Source organism: Crassostrea angulata, chromosome 8 (genome assembly GCF_025612915.1).
Source record: "Crassostrea angulata isolate pt1a10 chromosome 8, ASM2561291v2, whole genome shotgun sequence".
NCBI classification, from domain to species: domain Eukaryota; kingdom Metazoa; phylum Mollusca; class Bivalvia; order Ostreida; family Ostreidae; genus Magallana; species Magallana angulata.
In genome coordinates, this window is record NC_069118.1 from 24,010,802 (window position 1) to 24,030,056 (window position 19,255).

Below are 19,255 nucleotides of genomic sequence, written 5' to 3' on the forward strand. Positions count from 1 at the left end.
AAATTTGTGAAAATCATGACCCCCGGGGGTAGGGTGGGGCCACAAAGGGATATCGAAGTTTTACAAATGAATATATAGAGTAAATCTTTAAAAATCTTCTTCTCAGACACTAATCGGCCAGGAAAGCTGACACTTGTTTGGAAGCATTCTCAGGTAGTGTAGATTCAAAGTTGTGAAAATCATGACCCCCGGAGGTAGGGTGGGGCCACAATGGGGGATTGAAGTTTTACATAGGAATATATAGAGTAAATCTTTAAAAATCTTCTTCTCGGAAACTAATCAGCCGGCGAAGCTGAAACTTGTATGGAAGCATCCTCAGGTAGTGTAGATTCAAAGTTGTGAAAATAATAACCCCTGGGGATAGGTTGGGGCCACAAGGGGGGGGGGGGGGGCGAAGTTTAACATATGATTATATAGAGTAAATCTTTAAAAATCTTCTTCTCAGAAACTAATTAGCCAGGAAAGCTGAAACTTGTGTGAAAGCATCCTCAGGTAGTGTACATTCAAATTTGTGAAAATCATGACCCCTGGGGGTAGGTTTGGGCCACAATGGGAGGTCAATGTTTTACATAGGAAAAAACAGAGTAAATCTTTAAAAATCTTTCTTCAGAAACTAATCAGCCAAGAAAGCTTGAACTTGAGTGAAAGCATCCTCAGGTAGTGTAGATTCAAAGTTGTGAAAATCATGATCCCCAGGGGTAGGGTGGGGCCACAATGGGGAGTCAAAGTTTAACAAAGGAATATATAGGGTAAATCTTTAAAAATCTTCTCAGAAACTTATCAGCCAGATGATTCTTTATAATTGTTAAAACTTTGGCCCCAGGACAATTCTTTGGCCTCACGAGAAGGTTCAGAGTTTGATGTACGTTTATATCCCATATATAAACTATTGTTAAGGATCTTTTAGAGAACTGAAATACTCAACATATGATATGACTATAAAATCATCCTGTTAGAAAAGGGACTAATGCTTATAAACATAAGAATATCCAGGGGAAAATGGATTTTATTTATACAGGATCTACATGTATTATTGTACATTGTCTAGATAGATTGTATTATGACAACATTAAGCTGATTTTATCATACCTATTGTTCCTCAGGTGAGCGATGTGGCCCATGGGCCTCTTGTTTTTTTTTTTTTTGAGACGGGAGAGGTCAATACGGTTTTAAACCACGGTGTTGCATACTTTTATAAATAATATGTATTGGGGACCAGTACACATCTACAAGTATACGATGCATCGATGTCTTTCAAAGTTCAGAATAACACTGATAATGTGGACTTAACTAGACTTCCATTTGATGATGTTATGTGCAAGTCTTGATTTAATCAGTCACATTCTTGCTTACTTTTAACTCTACATTGAAAAAAGGGTCTTGAAATTGGTTGTTCATATGTTAATTTTACGGATTAACGCCAATTGCTTTTTTTTTGTCGTTCGTACCACTTATATCCTATATACGACGTAAAATACCGATAAACTGAAATCGGTTGTCAAGGCCGTTTTCGTGGGAGGCAGCAAATGCAGATGTGCATACATTGCAAATGTGTTAGTTCGTCTCTTCACCTTAATATCTCATGCATATACGACTTAGTTTTCTCGTAAGTACGACTTCTTCACTTGTCAGTTTGACTTATTATCTCGTTATTAAGACCTAAATCTAATAATATTTATAATCATGTGCAGCATAGTGCGCCTTTTAAGCAACTTGCTATGTCGTTCATGTGAAATATATCCTATTTTTGTTCTTTTAGATTCGAACCCATAACTTTATTATTTGTTGCAAGATCACTGACTGTAGTTTTTGTTACGCAATGTACCTTGTTTGGTTGCGTTATCATTAGTACCCTTTACTGAAGAACAAATAAAATACCAATGTAACAACTATGTTTGTTAATTAAATACAAGCAGATTTTATGTACTTTACTCATTTCGTTACATGTAAAAAATAGTAACAAGAAAAGAGCATGTACCGGTAATGTAAAAATACAAAATACAGAAAATTTCTGATGATGTACAATGAAAGTTATGATACAAGTGAAGTTTTGGACAGGAATATGTACAATAATTATATTATATATAGCACTGATTTTTAATTACATACTTTACATGGATGTCACAGTTTAAAAAAACGAATTGGGTCAAAAAATAATAAATACATGCATGGACATCATAATCATCTATACTTCGACATGGCAATTCCATCCTGAGGCTTCCTAGTATAAAATTGTTTGAAACTGTCGCATGTTTTGTTTCACAGTACATGTAGTATAGTTATGTACGTATACATAAGTCTTTCAAGGTCGACCGAATAATTTGAAAATATGAAAAACATCATATGATTCCTTATTACTCTTTCAAATGTCAACACTTCATGTTAGCTTTGAGAGTTAACATTGTCGTTCTTGTGGAACTTCTTGATTCATGAAAATTGCCCAAATCCACTATGATAGGGCAAATTGACAAACTAAACAGCATTGAGTAAATTCGGAAGTAATCCGGAAAAATGAAAACAAGTCATTTCTAGTGGAATATTGCTTTGATCACATAATATTAAAGAAATGAAATCATCTTGAGTTCATTTGCATGTGTGCTTATCCAAAAGCGTTTCACATGTTTTACATTTTACATAACAACACCAAATGAATTTGCATTCACATCGTTCCACTAATCGCACTACTTGAGTATTATAGCCACGCCCACAGCACAAAAGGTCACAGCTGTCTGACCCGGATGACGTCTTGTTACATTCGCGTCCCTTTGTTCCCAGAATTCCCCTCTTTCTATTTGCTCTACAGTAATTTGGGGATCTATGAACGTAAACCAGTTCCGTATAAGAAATAGGCACGCGTCGCTTTGTTTTCTCGGCTCTTTTCAATGTTCGTAGCGACCTCCTGGCTATTCGGATAGGGGCTTCATATTTTTGCTTCAGCGTCTCTCCGATAGTCCGAAAGTCGGAAAGTGATTTCCAACAAGTCTGTACTGCGCATGATCCAGAAACACCATGACAACGACATCTGAATTTCATGAGCTCTGCAACAATCTATAAAAAAGAAAAAGAATTGAACTAAATACAATGGACTGAAATGCATGAACAATACATGCCAATGCACAACAAATCATATAATATTGAATTGAATAAGTAAACATAAAATGGACTAGTGAGCATGCACGCAAATAACTTTTTTACTATTATTTGCGCATATGACGATTATCTATGATTTTTTTTTTTATGTATTCTTTTCAAAGGAGTATAGTCGAGGTTCCGCAATATTGGCCCGACATATCGACACCAGTTGCAAAGGAAAATTTCCTATTTGTCTGGATCAGCAAACAACAATAATTGTGCGTTGTCTGCAATATGTGCGTGTTGCATACTCCCTGTGGATCATAAATTCTACAATATCTTGTGTCGAGCCAGACAACAAAGTTTCCTCCGGCCGGCAACCCTTTGGAGTACACACAACAGACGCTAGCTTACAACAATCTCGTTTTGTTCAATAATTAAACACGTTTTTTTATGGAGATATTTTCATTTGATCACGTGCTTACTCCGCCATATTGCAGACCATAAACTGGAACGTACAAACAATGTCCAAATCTTTATTCCTTTTCGGCACCAATATATTTTTATAACTTATTAAAGCGACTTGAAAGGAATGGTTGTCGCGTCTAGAAATTTCTATTATGATAGAGTGAAAGTTATTTGAATGTAGCGCCAATATGTCAATTGGTCATGAAGAAAGTCGAGCACTGGGCAGACTCAATAAGGGTACTTTATACCTTAATGGTTGCAATATCTGAGATAGCAGTATGCCGAATAAAGGATCAAACACATTTAATCTTTGCTAGACTCATTCATTATGGATGCTGGACTCTCGACAAATTAGCCGTCAGATCGACCATACATTTTATAAATGATATTGTATCATGATTTTTTTTACCATACTATACATGTTTATCATTTTCGAAAGAAAAAAAACCACAAGTATGTTAGGTTTAAATATGTTCTTGAATGTATGATTATCTATATACAGAACTCTTGAATAAGAAAAAAGTGTACATTCGAACTTTAATATTTTCCCTCCGAAGTCCCCAATTTCTAAGGCTTTATAAGTTTAACGGATTTTAAAATCATCACAGTGAATGCATGGACAATTTATGACTGTTTATGATTCTTTTGAATAGAAATATTTTTCCTTTCATGTTTTCAATATTTACAAACGGTATTCCAGCGGAGCCGTATAAAAATGTGCTCTGCATGTGTTATTGTGGCTGATATTGTACTTTACTGATAACATTTTTGATTTATATATTCAATCATTATATAGATATCCAAATGTCCTTTATTCAAGAAAAGTAGAGTTGAGAGATACACAGCATGACACAGCTAATGTTTATGGGCAACATCATTTTGAATATGATTACCTTAATATCGACAAAATCTATTCAAAAAGATATTACAGAACTAGTTGCTCAAACAGAAATATAAGATCGGTAGCATTTTAATTTCGTTTGACAGTTAAGAAAAATATATTCCGCAATATTTTTTATCACAAACATATAAAAATTTACTTTTTATTGAATGACATAGTTGTAATATTTTTCTAGTGTGTGACAAAATCAGGGAATTACCACGTGGTAAAGAAGACCTAACAATATGTTAATCAGCATAAAACATTTTAAATGTGAAAAAAGGACGCTATTCAAGACGCAATAAATAACGCCATTATCAGTCTAACCTTTGGTCCGAAAGTCTATTGGTTACATTGATGGTCAGAGATTTTAGTCCAATAATTTGTTTGCTGATAAAATCTACAGAATCTTCAAACATCATTTTAAAATGTATCTTGATAGCAATCGGTTCAATTTAATCTAACACTAGTGTCTTGTTCTTTTCCGTTTGTTTTTGTATTCATACGGGTAACACACACGACAGCAAGTAAAGGTGCTTGCGTTTCCTCTGATCATTTGTATGAATGAGTACGTGATGAATGCGACTAGACTAGCGTATGAAGACGATGAATTGGGAGTTGTGTATAGAGTCATGGCCGCGGTTGTTTTGATTGATGCGATATCTTATTTATTTCCTTCATTTTCCCCCCACAAGCAATGGTTTGGTTGAAAGTGAGAGTGTTTGAAAGAAACAAACTAAAAAAAAAATATAAAAAATAAAATTAAGAAAAGAAACCAAAAACAAAAGAACTCCGGGAGACTGTATGGTAATAGCTATTTTAAGACTAGTTTTTAACCTCTTGGATAAACGAGTCCCTCGATTTGATATACACTTTAAGAAAGTATATATATTTGAAAACTAATTAGAAACGTTTGGGTGTTTTCCTCTCCAAATTGAGAATCGATGCGTTATTTAAATGTTGTGGTTGGTCTTATTGGCGGTTGGCATCCTAATACTCAGATGGCGTTTTTAAGTCCTCTTTCTTTTAACGGGTCTATCAAAATGTTATAGAACCATTTTAACAAGACCTTGGACTTTCGGTTGGACGTACATGTAGCTATCTTTTTTTGCGTCAAAACAAGTTAAAAATGACGCGGTTTCAAGCGAAATACGCACCGATTGCATAGTCTTAGCTCAAAAACCAGACAAATCTTGTTGATTTCAAAGAGCCATGGCTGAGCGGCCAGCAGTGAAATAGACAGGGCTACGTCACATTGCTGTTTGACACAACTACCCAAAGTCCAAGCTCTTGTTAAAATGGTTCTAATACGTTCTGTTACATGACAAGTTTACGTATGTTGACTGAATCTAACGTTACAACTCAAATATTCAGAAAATTATAAATAATCAATCTGCTATGTAATTGTTTTGTTTATAAAAAGAAATAGTGCTATATATGCTTTAAAGGAAAATAATAGTTCTGTATCTTAGACACCAAATAGTTGGAATATTATTAAAATATATAGCATCAAATATCAAATGTTGTATAACTTGAAAAAGTATCATATTAAATTCGGAAATATCAAAAAATATATAATTATATAATCTCGAAAGATGAACAGAAACAAATTAGGAATTGTAACTCTCTTTTGTAATTTGTCAGCATCATTGGTCGCAAGCTCCTTATTTACCAGATGTGAATAAGATATCAGTTTCTGACACGGGGGATAATTATGTGTATCGAATTGACCCAAGAACGGTAGCAAGAGGGGTGTCAGGTGTTCTTTAAAGAGATGTTAAGGAACAATCGGAGGGTACCATTAGAATCTTTGTCACCGGGGCTTTTTATCTGTTCCTTGGGACGGACTCCGAGGTATCAGGTCCTCGTTTAATTTCGCGGTTTTATTGTCCTCTTGTTCCATGTTTATTTATTGCCCTGGTTTATTTTTTCTCATGTGCAAGAAAGGGTTAACATTTGCACTAAATGAAATTTGGTAAATATCGGTATTCAATCCCCCAAAAGAAAAGTGATATCATAGGGTTTTTTTTCTTTTTATGAATAGCAATGCTAGTGTTTGTTATACTTACCTTCAGAATAATTTGTTCTGACATATTATTTTTGTTGCTTTAAAAAGTTTACTTATTTCTAGTTTTACAAAATTAAATTTGATTTTATAATGGACAGTTTCATTTTTCACATATAAAAGCATGTATTAGAGTTCAACTACACAGATATAGTAAATATGAAATTCTTTGTTTTTGTGATCCTACGTTTAAAGCAAAAAAATTTCAACACCAGATATCACATACTTTTTATACCCCCTTCAGATTTTTCCTGTTTGTAATCTATTTTGTTTTGATAACGTAAACATTCATGATATTGTTTTTAATGTCCCTTTTGACAATGTTCATGTACAATTATAATACGGCAAAATTTGAATTTATAAATAGGTAACCTAAAATTTGCCTTTTTTAAATATTTTTAGCAAATATTAAGAATCCAACTAACCCAATATTATTTTTTGAATTTTTTGAATACAGATCAGTTGGTTCTGGCATTCTGAGATCTAAACTGGAAAAGGGGATGGTTATTGTAAGGTTAAAGACCTTACATGCAAAGTCCCCAATTGGCATATCCTGTTGATAGGCCAATACCAACATCATGCATTATATATCGTAATTCTATCATAATTGGCTAAAAGTGATACATATAAGAAAACCAGTTAGGATGTGCAGATCCCGTATGGGTAGCGCGGGTCCTAAGGGGTGATTATATTTGCCAAGGGGATTTCCTATGGTAAGTTATTACATTAGAATTTTTCAAGGGGTCCGACCCCACTCCCTTAAGATATGCTTGGGAAAAAACAGACGAGGAAAACTCTTCTATATTTACCTTTCTTCCAACCTCGTTGTTGTGAAGATTCATCCTGTTCCGGATGTTTTCGGATTTTTCCGATCGAGTCGACTCCGATGCGTCCACGAATTGTCGACTGAATTCAATTCCATATTTGACATTGTCACTACACCCACCCCACTTCCAGCCTTCTACCGTATGTTCACCTTCACGCGCACTGACGTCACACGTGCACGTGGTTAAATTTCCCGCCGTGCATGCTTGTGTCACTGAATGAACGACACCGGCACTTAAGATTGAGTATATAAATGCTGTCTCTCTTGTTCCTAAAAAAAGAAGAAAACGAATTAAACACACTCAAATAAATGCCATAGTACCATATCCATCTAGTTTATTGCCACGTGGTTTAACACATCGCTAACCGTTTCTTGTTCAACCCTTTATTCATCCAAATAAAGCATATGAAATCTGTATATTTCCATGATGATTTAATAAATGGTTTTATAACTTGGTAGTTTAACAAATGTAAACCATGAAAATAAATATGATTCGTACTAGTATGATAATATTTCACGTTTATGTAATATTTGACAAACGTGAAATGCACATGAACGTTCTACAATTTTATGAATAACAAGCATATGTAATAATATTTTCTTTTTTTAAATTTCAATTCATTACATGTACTTAGCATCTAAATTAGTGGCTCGATTGCCTGCTTAATAAGATAGATCACATATTACAATGTAATCTGAGTACGTTTCTTCTTAAGATGGAATCTATGAAAGATATGCATGTGTTAAGTGTTTATCTCATGCAATTTTGAAGAAAACTGATTTTGAGAAGGCACTTAACCTACCAATTCACGCTCGTGCACCTTGGCGCAACCCTGATTTGATTAATGGAATTCCGGAAACATTTTTGCCTGTAATTTCAGAAGTTTTGAAACGCATCACATATTTCAATATTTACTTTACAATAAATAACAACTGCATTAAACCGCTTGCACTCTTACGACCAAATGCACGTGTGAAATACGAGCGCTGACTGAAAGCTAAATCTGATCGTTATCAAGATAAATTAAGATCACACCAGATAAAGATTCCGCATTCACAAAAGATTTACTTATTCTTTTAAACCAAGATGTTCTCGTAAAAAAAATGGTTCGTAAATATATGCCAAAATAAAATTTCATATTTTACAGTAAAAATAAAGTAACTGTAGCATTCCATACAAAAAGCAGAGCATTGGTAATCCATAATCTCTGCTTAACTGAATACAAACTATGCGAACCTTAGCGTCTGACACCTTAATTTATGTTAATCTCCCCTTATCCCCTGAACATGTCATGTATTAACTTTTTACCCCCTTTCAATGCGAGGCTTCGACGCCACATCCGCGCAAAAATGCAGTAGTTTACAAGTTGGGTAAACCATGATAATTCCGAATTGATAAACAAATAAAATTAACATTTTTGATTTCAAAGTTTTCAACTTTAGTCGTTGGGTAGAGAATCCATGCTAAACACTACGAGAAGCAAATATTTGCATAAACTGACTAAATCGTTTGAGAAATTATACCGCGATATAGAGAAAACGAATACTGTGGAATCAGAAAATTTGAGAGGTCGATAATTTTTTTTTATTTAACGGGTACATATTTATATAGAATCTATACCCCATTTACATGCTGTATACAATATAAATGTTACTCTATATTCAGATCAATGGTCTTCTGAAAACTAGATTGTTCTTTTTTGATTCACAGAAACTAACCAGCAACAGTTGTCATATTGTAAATTTACAGTATGACAACTTTTTATATATATATATATATATATATATATATATATATATATATATATATATATATATATATATATATATATATATATATATATATATATATATATATATATATAATATTGATTCAAAGTAAAATGAACCAAAATAATTATTTTGAACAAACATTCTAAACGTAATACAACCTCTTTATGCGTATTTTGCAATATATATTCTTATGGAAAATTGTTTAATTTTCCATGTGACCGTGTTTCAACATGTAGTTGAGTGTTGTATTATCTATACATTTATTTATACATCCATGTACTGTTGTATTCCTCAATTAACACATAACTTTAAGTTGGGAGGATCGAGAATCGTGTCTTCGTCAAATTTCATAAAATTTAAACAGCTAAGCTTAGCGTATATTGATGAGAGTCAGACAGTTCGTATTGCAGACTGCATCATTAGTACAATGTTTTATTATGCTCTCATGAAATTGCAGCCTAAATGCATTCCGATACACGATAAAAGATAGTGTACAAGATAACTATCGGCAAAATGGCTGTTATGATGCCTAAAGTAGTGCGTTCATCGTAAAAAAAACTTCAAAAACTTAACACCACTAACACCAAAATTACAATCACTTTAAAAGTTCAAAGGGTTCAAAATACGAAGACATGTGAATATTAGAAAAACAAATACACGTATCATCGAACCAATATTTTTTCTTTGAAATAAAAGTCCCAAACAACTTCTAATAATAAACTTAACCGAAGTTTTTTTACACACTTTTTACCCAGACCTACAAATAAAAAAATAATACGGTTAATGATTAGGAGGGCTCCTTAAAGACTGCCCTTTATTGCAAAAAACAGAACCAACTTATAAAGCCTTTGTCGGGCTTCAAGACTTTGTTTTTTCCCGCAAGTTTTGGATAAAATTACAAGCTTTTACGGATATTGTTTACATAGAGTAAATTGGTTTTAACACAAATCGTCTTCTCTCTGTACGTAACTATTTCTGGGATGTCGTATGCTCTTTCATAAACATAACAGTTTTCTGGATGACATGGCTGTCAAAAGGCTTCAGAGGATCGAAAAGGATTCGATGGATTGGCACAAAAAATATGAAAAGGGTCGTTAATGGAAAGTAAGATGAAACAACGAAAATCCCAATCTCTTTTTGTAATGGGTTTGCAACATGTAAAATTACTTTGTCGATAGCCATATATAAAATAGGATTAGAAAAGTCGTTTGACTTATATAGTGAAACGGGGTATTATCATGAGCATTGGGATACGGTGGGTGCATGGGAGAGGGGTAGTTTTAAGATTTAAGTTTATATATTTACTGCGTATATGTACATGTATCTTTGTGTAATTCAATATTGATGGACGGAATGCTTAATTGAAATATACTTCCTCTCTCCGCAATATCATTTTAATAATAAAGCGATAAAAAGTCTATTATGTAAGCGTTCCCTTTGTTATTGTTAGTGCAATTGCATAAACATTCTTCTATCTGTTTTAAATTGATAGTAAACGGGATTTTTTTTGTCATGGCACATTAATTTGGAATTTGTGTTGAATTAATGTTGCCTAATTTAAATCTAAAATGTAGAAAAAAAATGAAAATCTGTTGAATTTAAAAAAGCCGTAGTGAGCCGGAATTCGATCTCTATGTAATATCTTGGAGAAAAATTCGTACATGTACATATAAATTATATATCAAATATATCAATAAAGAATAAACATTCATATCTACTAATCCCTAATATCTCGTGAGATATCCAGAAGATAAACGTGATCCGCACCATTGTTCTACTTGTTTACATCAATAGAATTCTGAGATCCGCTCGCTATGATAGGCGTGTGAACTTGCGAAGTTTGTTTGCTGCCTGATAGTGCCTCTGCTTAAGTTTCGGGGTGGTCCACTCTTTGAGGGCTTTGTCCTTAATCCACCCTAGCCGGATATCTGTGTATATCAGCAAGCTGGTGATTTATATCCAAACCAGGTTCTTTCTGATCTTTTTGGGTAATTATCAATGTCAGGCCAAAGAGACACAGTTTTCGGTAACGGTATCGGTAGCATTATCTTTTTTATTATCTAAACCATTAAAAGATACTGTTTACAAATTACTTGTCAGAGATTAAAAGATATGCACTTTAATTCATATATGTGGATGATACATACTAAATCAGGCATTCTTAACTATTTCTTATCTATAATATTTCAGTTTCAAGTTGTCAAATCTTGAATTACTTCTGTTTCTTTTTATGCCGATTTGTATTTGGTCTGGACAATCCCCCACCCCCCCCCCCCTCTCTCTCTCTCTCTCTCTCTCTCTCTCTCTCTCTCTCTCTCTCTCTCTCTCTCTCTCTCTCTCTCTCTCTCTCTCTCCCCTTATCTCTACTCTTATAAATTTCATGAGATCATTATGTAATTTGTTCATGTTTAATCCACAGGCAGAAAATAGAACTGATTTTCCTTCATGTAAATCAAATAACCGCTCCTTCTTTCCGTCTCAACTTTTTTTCTGTCTGAATAGCTAGAAGATGAAAATCAAATTACATGTCAAACGCTAACTTAGGTCGTGTAATTGGTACCACGTGCTTTGAAGGCTACAGAGAGGATAGTTTTTGTTCGAATCATAAGTAGAAGAGAGTTATGAAAGTTATGTCTAATACAAAAACAAAATCTGCAAGATGAAATAAAAAAGAAAACGTTATCAAACTGCATCAAATTGATACCTGCTGCGCTAAATGTATAGAAATTAGATGAACTCAACATGTTCAGTCTTTTTTATGTTTTAAAAAATAGATGGATGTGCATCAACAAATATTTAAAGTTCATAACATGAAAAAAAAAAAACCCAGAGGAGAACAGTTAGCAATAGGGTTGTTGGTCATTATCGAACAAAGAACTTTTTTCATTTTTTGATCGCGACTCATTAACGAAGGGTATTTTTGAAGGTAAAAAATACACAGAGTTTTTTATACACAGGCACCGCCCATTTTGATGAGATAAACGTTGCGATAAGTTATATGAACAAATCCAATTCATCATTTTTAGGAGAATATTGCCTATATTAGATTGCTGAATTGATCAAATGATTTCTACATTCCGATTGAAAAATAGGAATTTTTGTGGTCCATTAAGATCGCTGTCTTTTGTCGTTAAATGTTGAAGAAGTTCTTTGATATGAGAGAGAGAGAGAGAGAGAGAGAGAGAGAGAGAGAGAGAGAGAGAGAGAGAGAGAGAGAGAGAGAGAGAGAGATTTTTAAGAAAGAAAACGATTTTGGAGAAGTCTGCATCCCCCCTCCACTTTTATACATGAGGGATTCTACGTGCATGGGTAATTGAAGATTTCTTTAGGCATTAGAAAGAAAGAAAGAAAGAAAGAACGAAAGAAAGAAAGAAAATGAACGAAAGAAAGTAAGAATAAAGAGAGAGAAAGAAGATATTAAGTTATAATATTCTTTTACAGCTACCTTACTGAAAAACAACAGAGGAGTTTGTTTCTTTTATCTAAATATCTTGTTGACGTTACGCAATAAACGCCAGGATATTCTAGTCCACATAATGATTATTGTGCAAATCAAAAGACAGTTGAAAGTAATAGGTTCACCTTTCTTCTTGTCTACTCAGAAGAGTGAAAAGCTGAGATAAATTAGAGGCCCAAGATTTAGATTGTTACAACAAATGTTCCCCCACCCTATCACTTCAAAATCTCTTTTAACGGAGAAAGAAAAAAAGTAAGACCAAAATGAAAGAGCCATCGTTAACGATATTAACTTCATCTTTGGCAAATATAAAACAATTTTTTTTCTGTTTCATTTTTACTGGCAGAAATTTTTGAGGCGTTTTAATCTGTCGTACAGCAACTTTCATAATTTTTAAAAAGACATATTTAAAAAAAAAAAAACCCGAATAATAGCTTGAAAATATCATATACATTTATATATCTAGTATATTAAAACAGAAAAAACCTAAAAGCTATGGATTAAGTTTCAAAAGCAATTTTTATAAATGCTATAAAAGCAAGAATCATACAGATATAGATACATGTACAATACCATTAGGAATTGCAGGATTTTGTATTTTGCAAATAGAACCATTTTAACAAAACCTTGGACTTTCAGTGGGATGTGCAAGTAGCTATCTATTTCTTGCGCCGAAACAATTTAAAAATGACGCGATTCCAGGCTAAATATGCACCGATTGCGTAGTCTTAGCTCAAAAGCCAGACAAATCTTGTTGATTTCAATGAGCCATAACTGAGTGGCTAGCAATGATATAGACAGGTCTACGTCACATTGCTCTTTGACACAACTACACAAAGTCCAAGCTCTTGTTAAAATGGTTCTAAATCTAAAACCTTTAATTCTTTACCCCCCCCCCCCCCCCCCCCCGCGCAGTTCTTAAACTTTCTCTCCGTCTTAAAGGCAAGAATCCTCACTCGACCTTATTCTATTTCATGCCTCACTGTTCGGGAAATTAATACGTTTTATGACGGTATTTGCGAAGCAGAGCTGAATAGACTTTTATTACGGGGGATTACCAGTTGTAATGTTCACACTCTAATGAGAAACAGATCGGTCCGAGAATCGTTTAACTTTTATATCTACACCAAAGGCAGGCCGACTCATTACCGTGTTCAATTTACCGCATACACATTTTAATGTCATTCACAGGTATGTATTTTTGGATAGAAGTCAAAGGAGGCCATCTCATTACAAAATGTGTGAATGGAAAGATACAAAAAAAAAATTATACGATTCCCAAGAACTTAGGTAGCATCATGATGTTTCACAAGTGTCTTTGGTTCGTAGAATATTTTTTATGATAATGAACAGAAATTGATGATGATGATGAATGTATTAATTACAAATAACATTTTGATCGCCCAGTAAGTGGAGAGTTTGGGGATATTGGTGGCCGCACCCCCCCCCTTTTTTTTCCTATCTATTATTATTATACTTCACAAAGTATGATTTTCTGGCGGTTCCCCTACCCCCCCCCACCCCCCCCCCGCCCCCTCCACCTGCCTCATATGATTTTCTGGGTTTTTTTTTTAACCCGCTTCCCTTCCGTCTGCCATAGTGCCATTCGAACTCCTCCTCAAATAATTACGTTCATAATCACTATCATTCTTAATCTAGGAGAAGCCGAAGGATGATGACATGGATTATAAATCCTAATGGCTATATGTATGTACAGTAGTTTTTTCTGGCAATTGTTTGAATTTATCACAAAATAATACTCTCTCTCTCTCTATGATCTGTGGTTAACTTTCTCTTGTATTCCCAAAGAATAAAAAATTAACTTTCACAATTCACTAATAATTATTGCACATCAACTAAACAAATGGCGAGCAATAAGTCAATCTCACCTACCCCGTCTGAGATTCATAGTGGTTGTTAAGGAACTAGTCGATATTGGGGGAAACTTTTTGGAATTCTGTTTATACATTTAACACTCTATGTGCGATTATTCGGCTACAAACTTTGTCAAACAGGGACAAACTCGTAGGAAATCGAATTCCAAAAACACTGGCAATGTCTGCCGATTAAGATATCAATAAATTTACGTTTTCATTCTGTTTTCATTTTCTACTTTAAAATCTTGGTGATAATGTTACACGGTGATAAAAGGTAACAGTTTTACGATGTTTTGCGAGTTCCTTGTACACAATCGCGTCGTGCTGTATTACGTCTGCTATCAGGAGCTACGAGAGATTAATTCCCGCCAAAGGACGCAGGTCGTCTGCTAGAAGCGAGTGTCGCAGGGTTGCCCGTCTCGTAAATTTACTTGATTATATTGAAGCGAGTCCTATTTACATAACAACTGATCCTTATATTCAACGAACTAGATAAATGAATTCCTTCAGCTTTCAATAAATAAAAAAAATGTCCTACCCGAAACAAATACCCAAGGTGAATTATTTTCAACAGCGGAGGGATATGGCGACAAAGAGATGCCGAAAAGATGATCGAGCGATGACACAGGTCAATGAGTTCAAATTTATTCACACCTGATTAATTTATGCAAATTAGCTATTGATGATGGATAGGGTGGAAGAAAGTTTGTGATTGAAATGCATAATATTAATCACGCTTGTTTAAATTCCAAGTGACGAGGTGGAATTCAAATTTTGATTCTCGCCAAGTTGATCCTCGTTTTATATTTCAGACTTCTTTTGGGTGTTTTATTTTCTAAACATAAATTCCAAAACTTTATATCTTAATTTCCCGCAAGGAAATATTAAGTCAATAAAAATATTATCTGGGTATATCACGTGTATTTAGCTGTAAGCCGTGCAAGTTGAGAATAGGTATCTCATATTGCACAGGCTTGTGAATGACATCTCTATCTATTCATTTATTTGATATAACGAAGGAAAAATAGAGGGAGTAGTACCTGCATAGATCTATCTTTGTTGAGATTTTAAAGCCATTGGTAAAAATTCTATTGAAGATAATGAAAAACCAACTGCTCAACAAATTCCTCTGCAACAATTGTACACTTTATGAATCAACAAACTCGGGCTTTGTCAAAAGAAAAATAAATTGAGAAATTGCTTTAATGGTCAATTTTCCGGGCTATGTATCACAATGGCATGCAAATGTATTATGCATTTCCTACATGGCGCAGGAAGCCAATATTTGGTTGACACAAACAATGAGCAGGTATTCACACTATTGGCCCGACCATCTACAATATTCCCATTGTTACACAGAAGTTGTGATGTGGGCGACAGGTGCGCAAAAGGGGGTGAGGGATAGAGAGAAAAGAAAGAGAGAAAGACAAGCCACGGTATTAGCATTTATTGTCCCTTTCAGCCGACCCCCTATTCAATACAACAACATTTAATGTCCGAAATATTTCACATCAAAGATAGTCAACATGGGCGCTCGAGAGCCGATGTTTGTTTAAGATGTCAGTGGAAGAAAAAAAAAGTGGCTAAATATGTTTTAATGGAAAGTTGAGAAAGTTTAAATAGCTGGAATAGTTTGTGTATTCGCAAGCAAATAAAAGTTTCTTTTATCCATGGCACTTGCGAATTTTCTTCTCTTTTGACTCTGACAGTTAGTATGTAAGTTTCTTGCTATGTTTCCCCACCCACGGAGAGAAAGCGTGGGAAATGATATCAATAATTATGGACCAATATATAATTGCGTATATAAATGTACATTCATGTTAATTTGTTTTACCAGTATTTTTAAGAGCCCTTTATATGTCTGTATATCATTCTTTTAGCCAAAATGTCATCATTTAAATTCACTTGTACTTGATAAAATCAGCATTTTAAAGTGATGTTCTCTGTCATATCCATAAATGAACATTCAGATTTCTTATCTTCTTTTACCCCCCCCCCCCCCAAAAAAAAAAAAAAAAAAACTCAACAAAATTTCATTTGCCCAGCAATGTTTTCTTCATTTTACACAAGTATTAATGCATATATAATTAAATTAATATGAATTAAAAAAATAACAATACATACCTTTTTTAAGAACATGTCCGAAAACAGAATAGTTTGAACTGAGAGTACAATTCCATCGTTCACTACTGAATTGCGCCTGGCATTCGTAGATGGCCTTTTTCGCGCCTTCTCTGACCCCCCGAAGCGCCTGGGGATTCTGTAGACACAGGGATTTCTGCTGGTCAACCAGACCAGGGAAGTTATTGCAGATATTGTCTCTGGGAGCTGTGATGGACGAGACCCCAAGATACCTGCAGCAGAACAGATAGATTGTTCTTGTGTTTCTTTTTTAACTTGAATATTTTCACGTTAATCCATCGCCATAAAATTTCAGATAAATAGACAGGATTTTGATAGGAAGCAAAGGCGTTTGTGGTAATGTGTTCGAAGAAAAAATAAGCAAGCAATAAATCAATTTTTGAATTTAGAAAAAATGCAGGTAATTTAATTTTTTTTCTATCGTCAAAAATGTTTTAATTATTGATGATATGATCAACTTCTTGTACTTACCCAATTCTGCAGCGGTATATTTGTTTGTTTGTCTGTGTATGTGGTAATGCGATTTTTTTAACAAATCAAAATATATTTAAGAAAAAAATTAAATTTCAAACGGACCATATTTTTGCAAAAGTAATTTTACAAAAAAGAAAAAAAAAACAACTCCGGAAAGCTGAATAGATGTTGATGACGAAAACTTGAACATAATTGCCATCAATTTCATCTGCCCGTAGACCATCCCTCAGAATAGAATTATTTATTGCTGTCATTTTTATCATTTTACACCCCTAGACCGTGAAATCAAACACAATTGCGTTTTTGTTATATAAGAAAAAGTTCTAATACACATGTCTGTTTAATAAAAAGTGAAAGTAACTAGGATTGTCAATAGGGGAGAAAGATGCATAAATTTAAAGGAGAATGAAAATCTAATTTTTGTACTTTTTAAGGCACTGAAACGAGAAAATTTGTCTAAAACTCTGCCCGTATAATACGTAAAGGTTTTCGATCATTTCGTATACAAGAAAGGGAATTAGCCGTGTCTAAATATGCGTATATATAAAGTTTCTTGTCACCTATTATACGCCACCATCTAAAACACTTGATACTATGACATATTTCAGCTGATAAATAAAGAGGTGAACGCGAACATTGGGGTAGCTAAATTACTGTATTAGGTAACCCCACACATAAAAAAAGAAGTTTAGATAAACTTTTCCATTAGACAAAGAGACTAGGCAATCAGAAAATAAATACGCACTGTGCTGAAAAATTTATAAAGAAAACTACACAGCAGAAGTGCAAACAAACGCTGTACAATGATCTGGGCGCATATTTGCATATTTTCCTTTTACTTCATTCCTAAATTGAATCTTTCTCGCGTTCACGATGTCAAGAAAAGATACAAATTAGTCCTCAAGTGGCAATTATTGGCACCCGAGGATGTGACTTAAAATATATTAAGCCCTCACACGTTTTGTTCGTTTACCCGTAAATTGTCAAATTTATCAACTTGAAACTATTCATGTTAACGATAAATGTTTCTCTGTTTTGTCAGTAGCCCAAGGCCTGGGTGGGACGTTTTGATGGCCATCCTGAAAAATATACACTCGAGGCAAACAAACAGGGTACTCAGGGGAAAGAGCTACCCTACACGCGCTCACATGCTTTGGATTTTTTTTAGACCCATTCCCCCGTGCTTTTCGTCCAAAGCCTTGCAAATATTACGTTAAAACTCCATGGAATACAGCGTTTTCTTCTATGTAATCCATCTTTCATGTTTACTTTAGTTTCAATGATCAATCAAATAAGTCTATCAATTATGATTATTGATTGTTTGTGCGTCAGCTCCCAAATGAACAATCGTCTCACAAATGATTTTTACATTTTTTGTTTCAAAAAAGGCAGATTTAAATATGAACCAAACTAAAATTCGACTTTCTTGACTTTTTTTCTTTGAAAGTAAGAACTAAATGCGCTGATTTTGGATAAAATTCAGCAATTGGTTGGAGAAGAAAACAATTGAATGAAAAAGAAAACCAACTTACATCCAATTTCCGAAAGTATGAGATGGTGAAATTAATATCCAGATAAAAAGACAGAACCTTGCAAAGCATAAAAATGGCTCGACTGAATTCCTTTTCATTGTCATCACGGAAATGAAATCCTATGCTTAAAACAAATCACATCCGTGGGCACTTCGTATCGATACATTGGAGAGGGTTTACTGTGTCAATGGTGCCGCGGATACACCACTACACCTTGGTCGTTATTTAGTATGCATGGAGGGATTTACCAAACTCTATAGTTAGAGATACGCTGCAATGTTACAGGTGACGCGATTGGCTATTGTGTAGGTCACGTGACAATGCGGCTGACTGTTTAAAGAATAGGTAAACCAAAATTTGCTTTAAACTGTTAAAATGATGTATTTCATTTATGGGTGTATACATAATGTGGTTTTGCCCACACAGGCGGGTTTTATTTTTGTTTCTTTTAGTATTTTGTAAACAAACGTGTAAATGTTTGAACGTTAGAATCAACATATCACTTTCGCGTAAACGCTCTCAGCTTGTAAATGTAGTTTCAAAACAAACATTTCTCATTATGTTTCAGTACAGTTGGCGGTATATTCTTCCTATTTTGCTGTAAAATGAAAACAAACTTTTACGACGGTTGTGTTTAAAAGCAGTTCATTTCGTGCAAGTCTGTGAGAGTTTCGGGGGGTAGTTCATGA

The 19,255-nt window shown here is 34.2% G+C and overlaps 1 protein-coding gene across 1 annotated transcript; it reads right to left on the reverse strand.

Moving 5' to 3' along the window:
- Positions 1 to 1,881: 1,881 nt before the first annotated feature.
- On the reverse strand, positions 1,882 to 18,804 carry LOC128161620 (protein Wnt-16-like). Its single transcript, XM_052824933.1, has 4 exons — positions 18,567 to 18,804; positions 16,543 to 16,772; positions 7,295 to 7,581; positions 1,882 to 3,048 (listed from the first exon to the last, which is right to left on the reverse strand). The coding sequence occupies exons 1-4, from the start codon at positions 18,668 to 18,670 to the stop codon at positions 2,584 to 2,586; spliced, it is 1,086 nt and encodes a 361-aa protein (XP_052680893.1). The 5' UTR covers positions 18,671 to 18,804; the 3' UTR covers positions 1,882 to 2,583.
- Between the last annotated feature and the right edge of the window lie 451 nt (positions 18,805 to 19,255).

Bases quoted from the DNA above. Each gene is read 5' to 3' on its own strand.
- LOC128161620 (XM_052824933.1), bottom strand. From the start codon at position 18,670: ATGACAATGAAAAGGAATTCAGTCGAGCCATTTTTATGCTTTGCAAGG. The intron at 7,582-16,542 runs GTATGTATTGTT...TTCTTTTTTTAG, and splicing joins CGGACATGTTCTTAAAAAAG to GAACAAGAGAGACAGCATTT. The intron at 3,049-7,294 runs GTAAATATAGAA...TCTTTTTTATAG, and splicing joins ACAACGAGGTTGGAAGAAAG to ATTGTTGCAGAGCTCATGAA.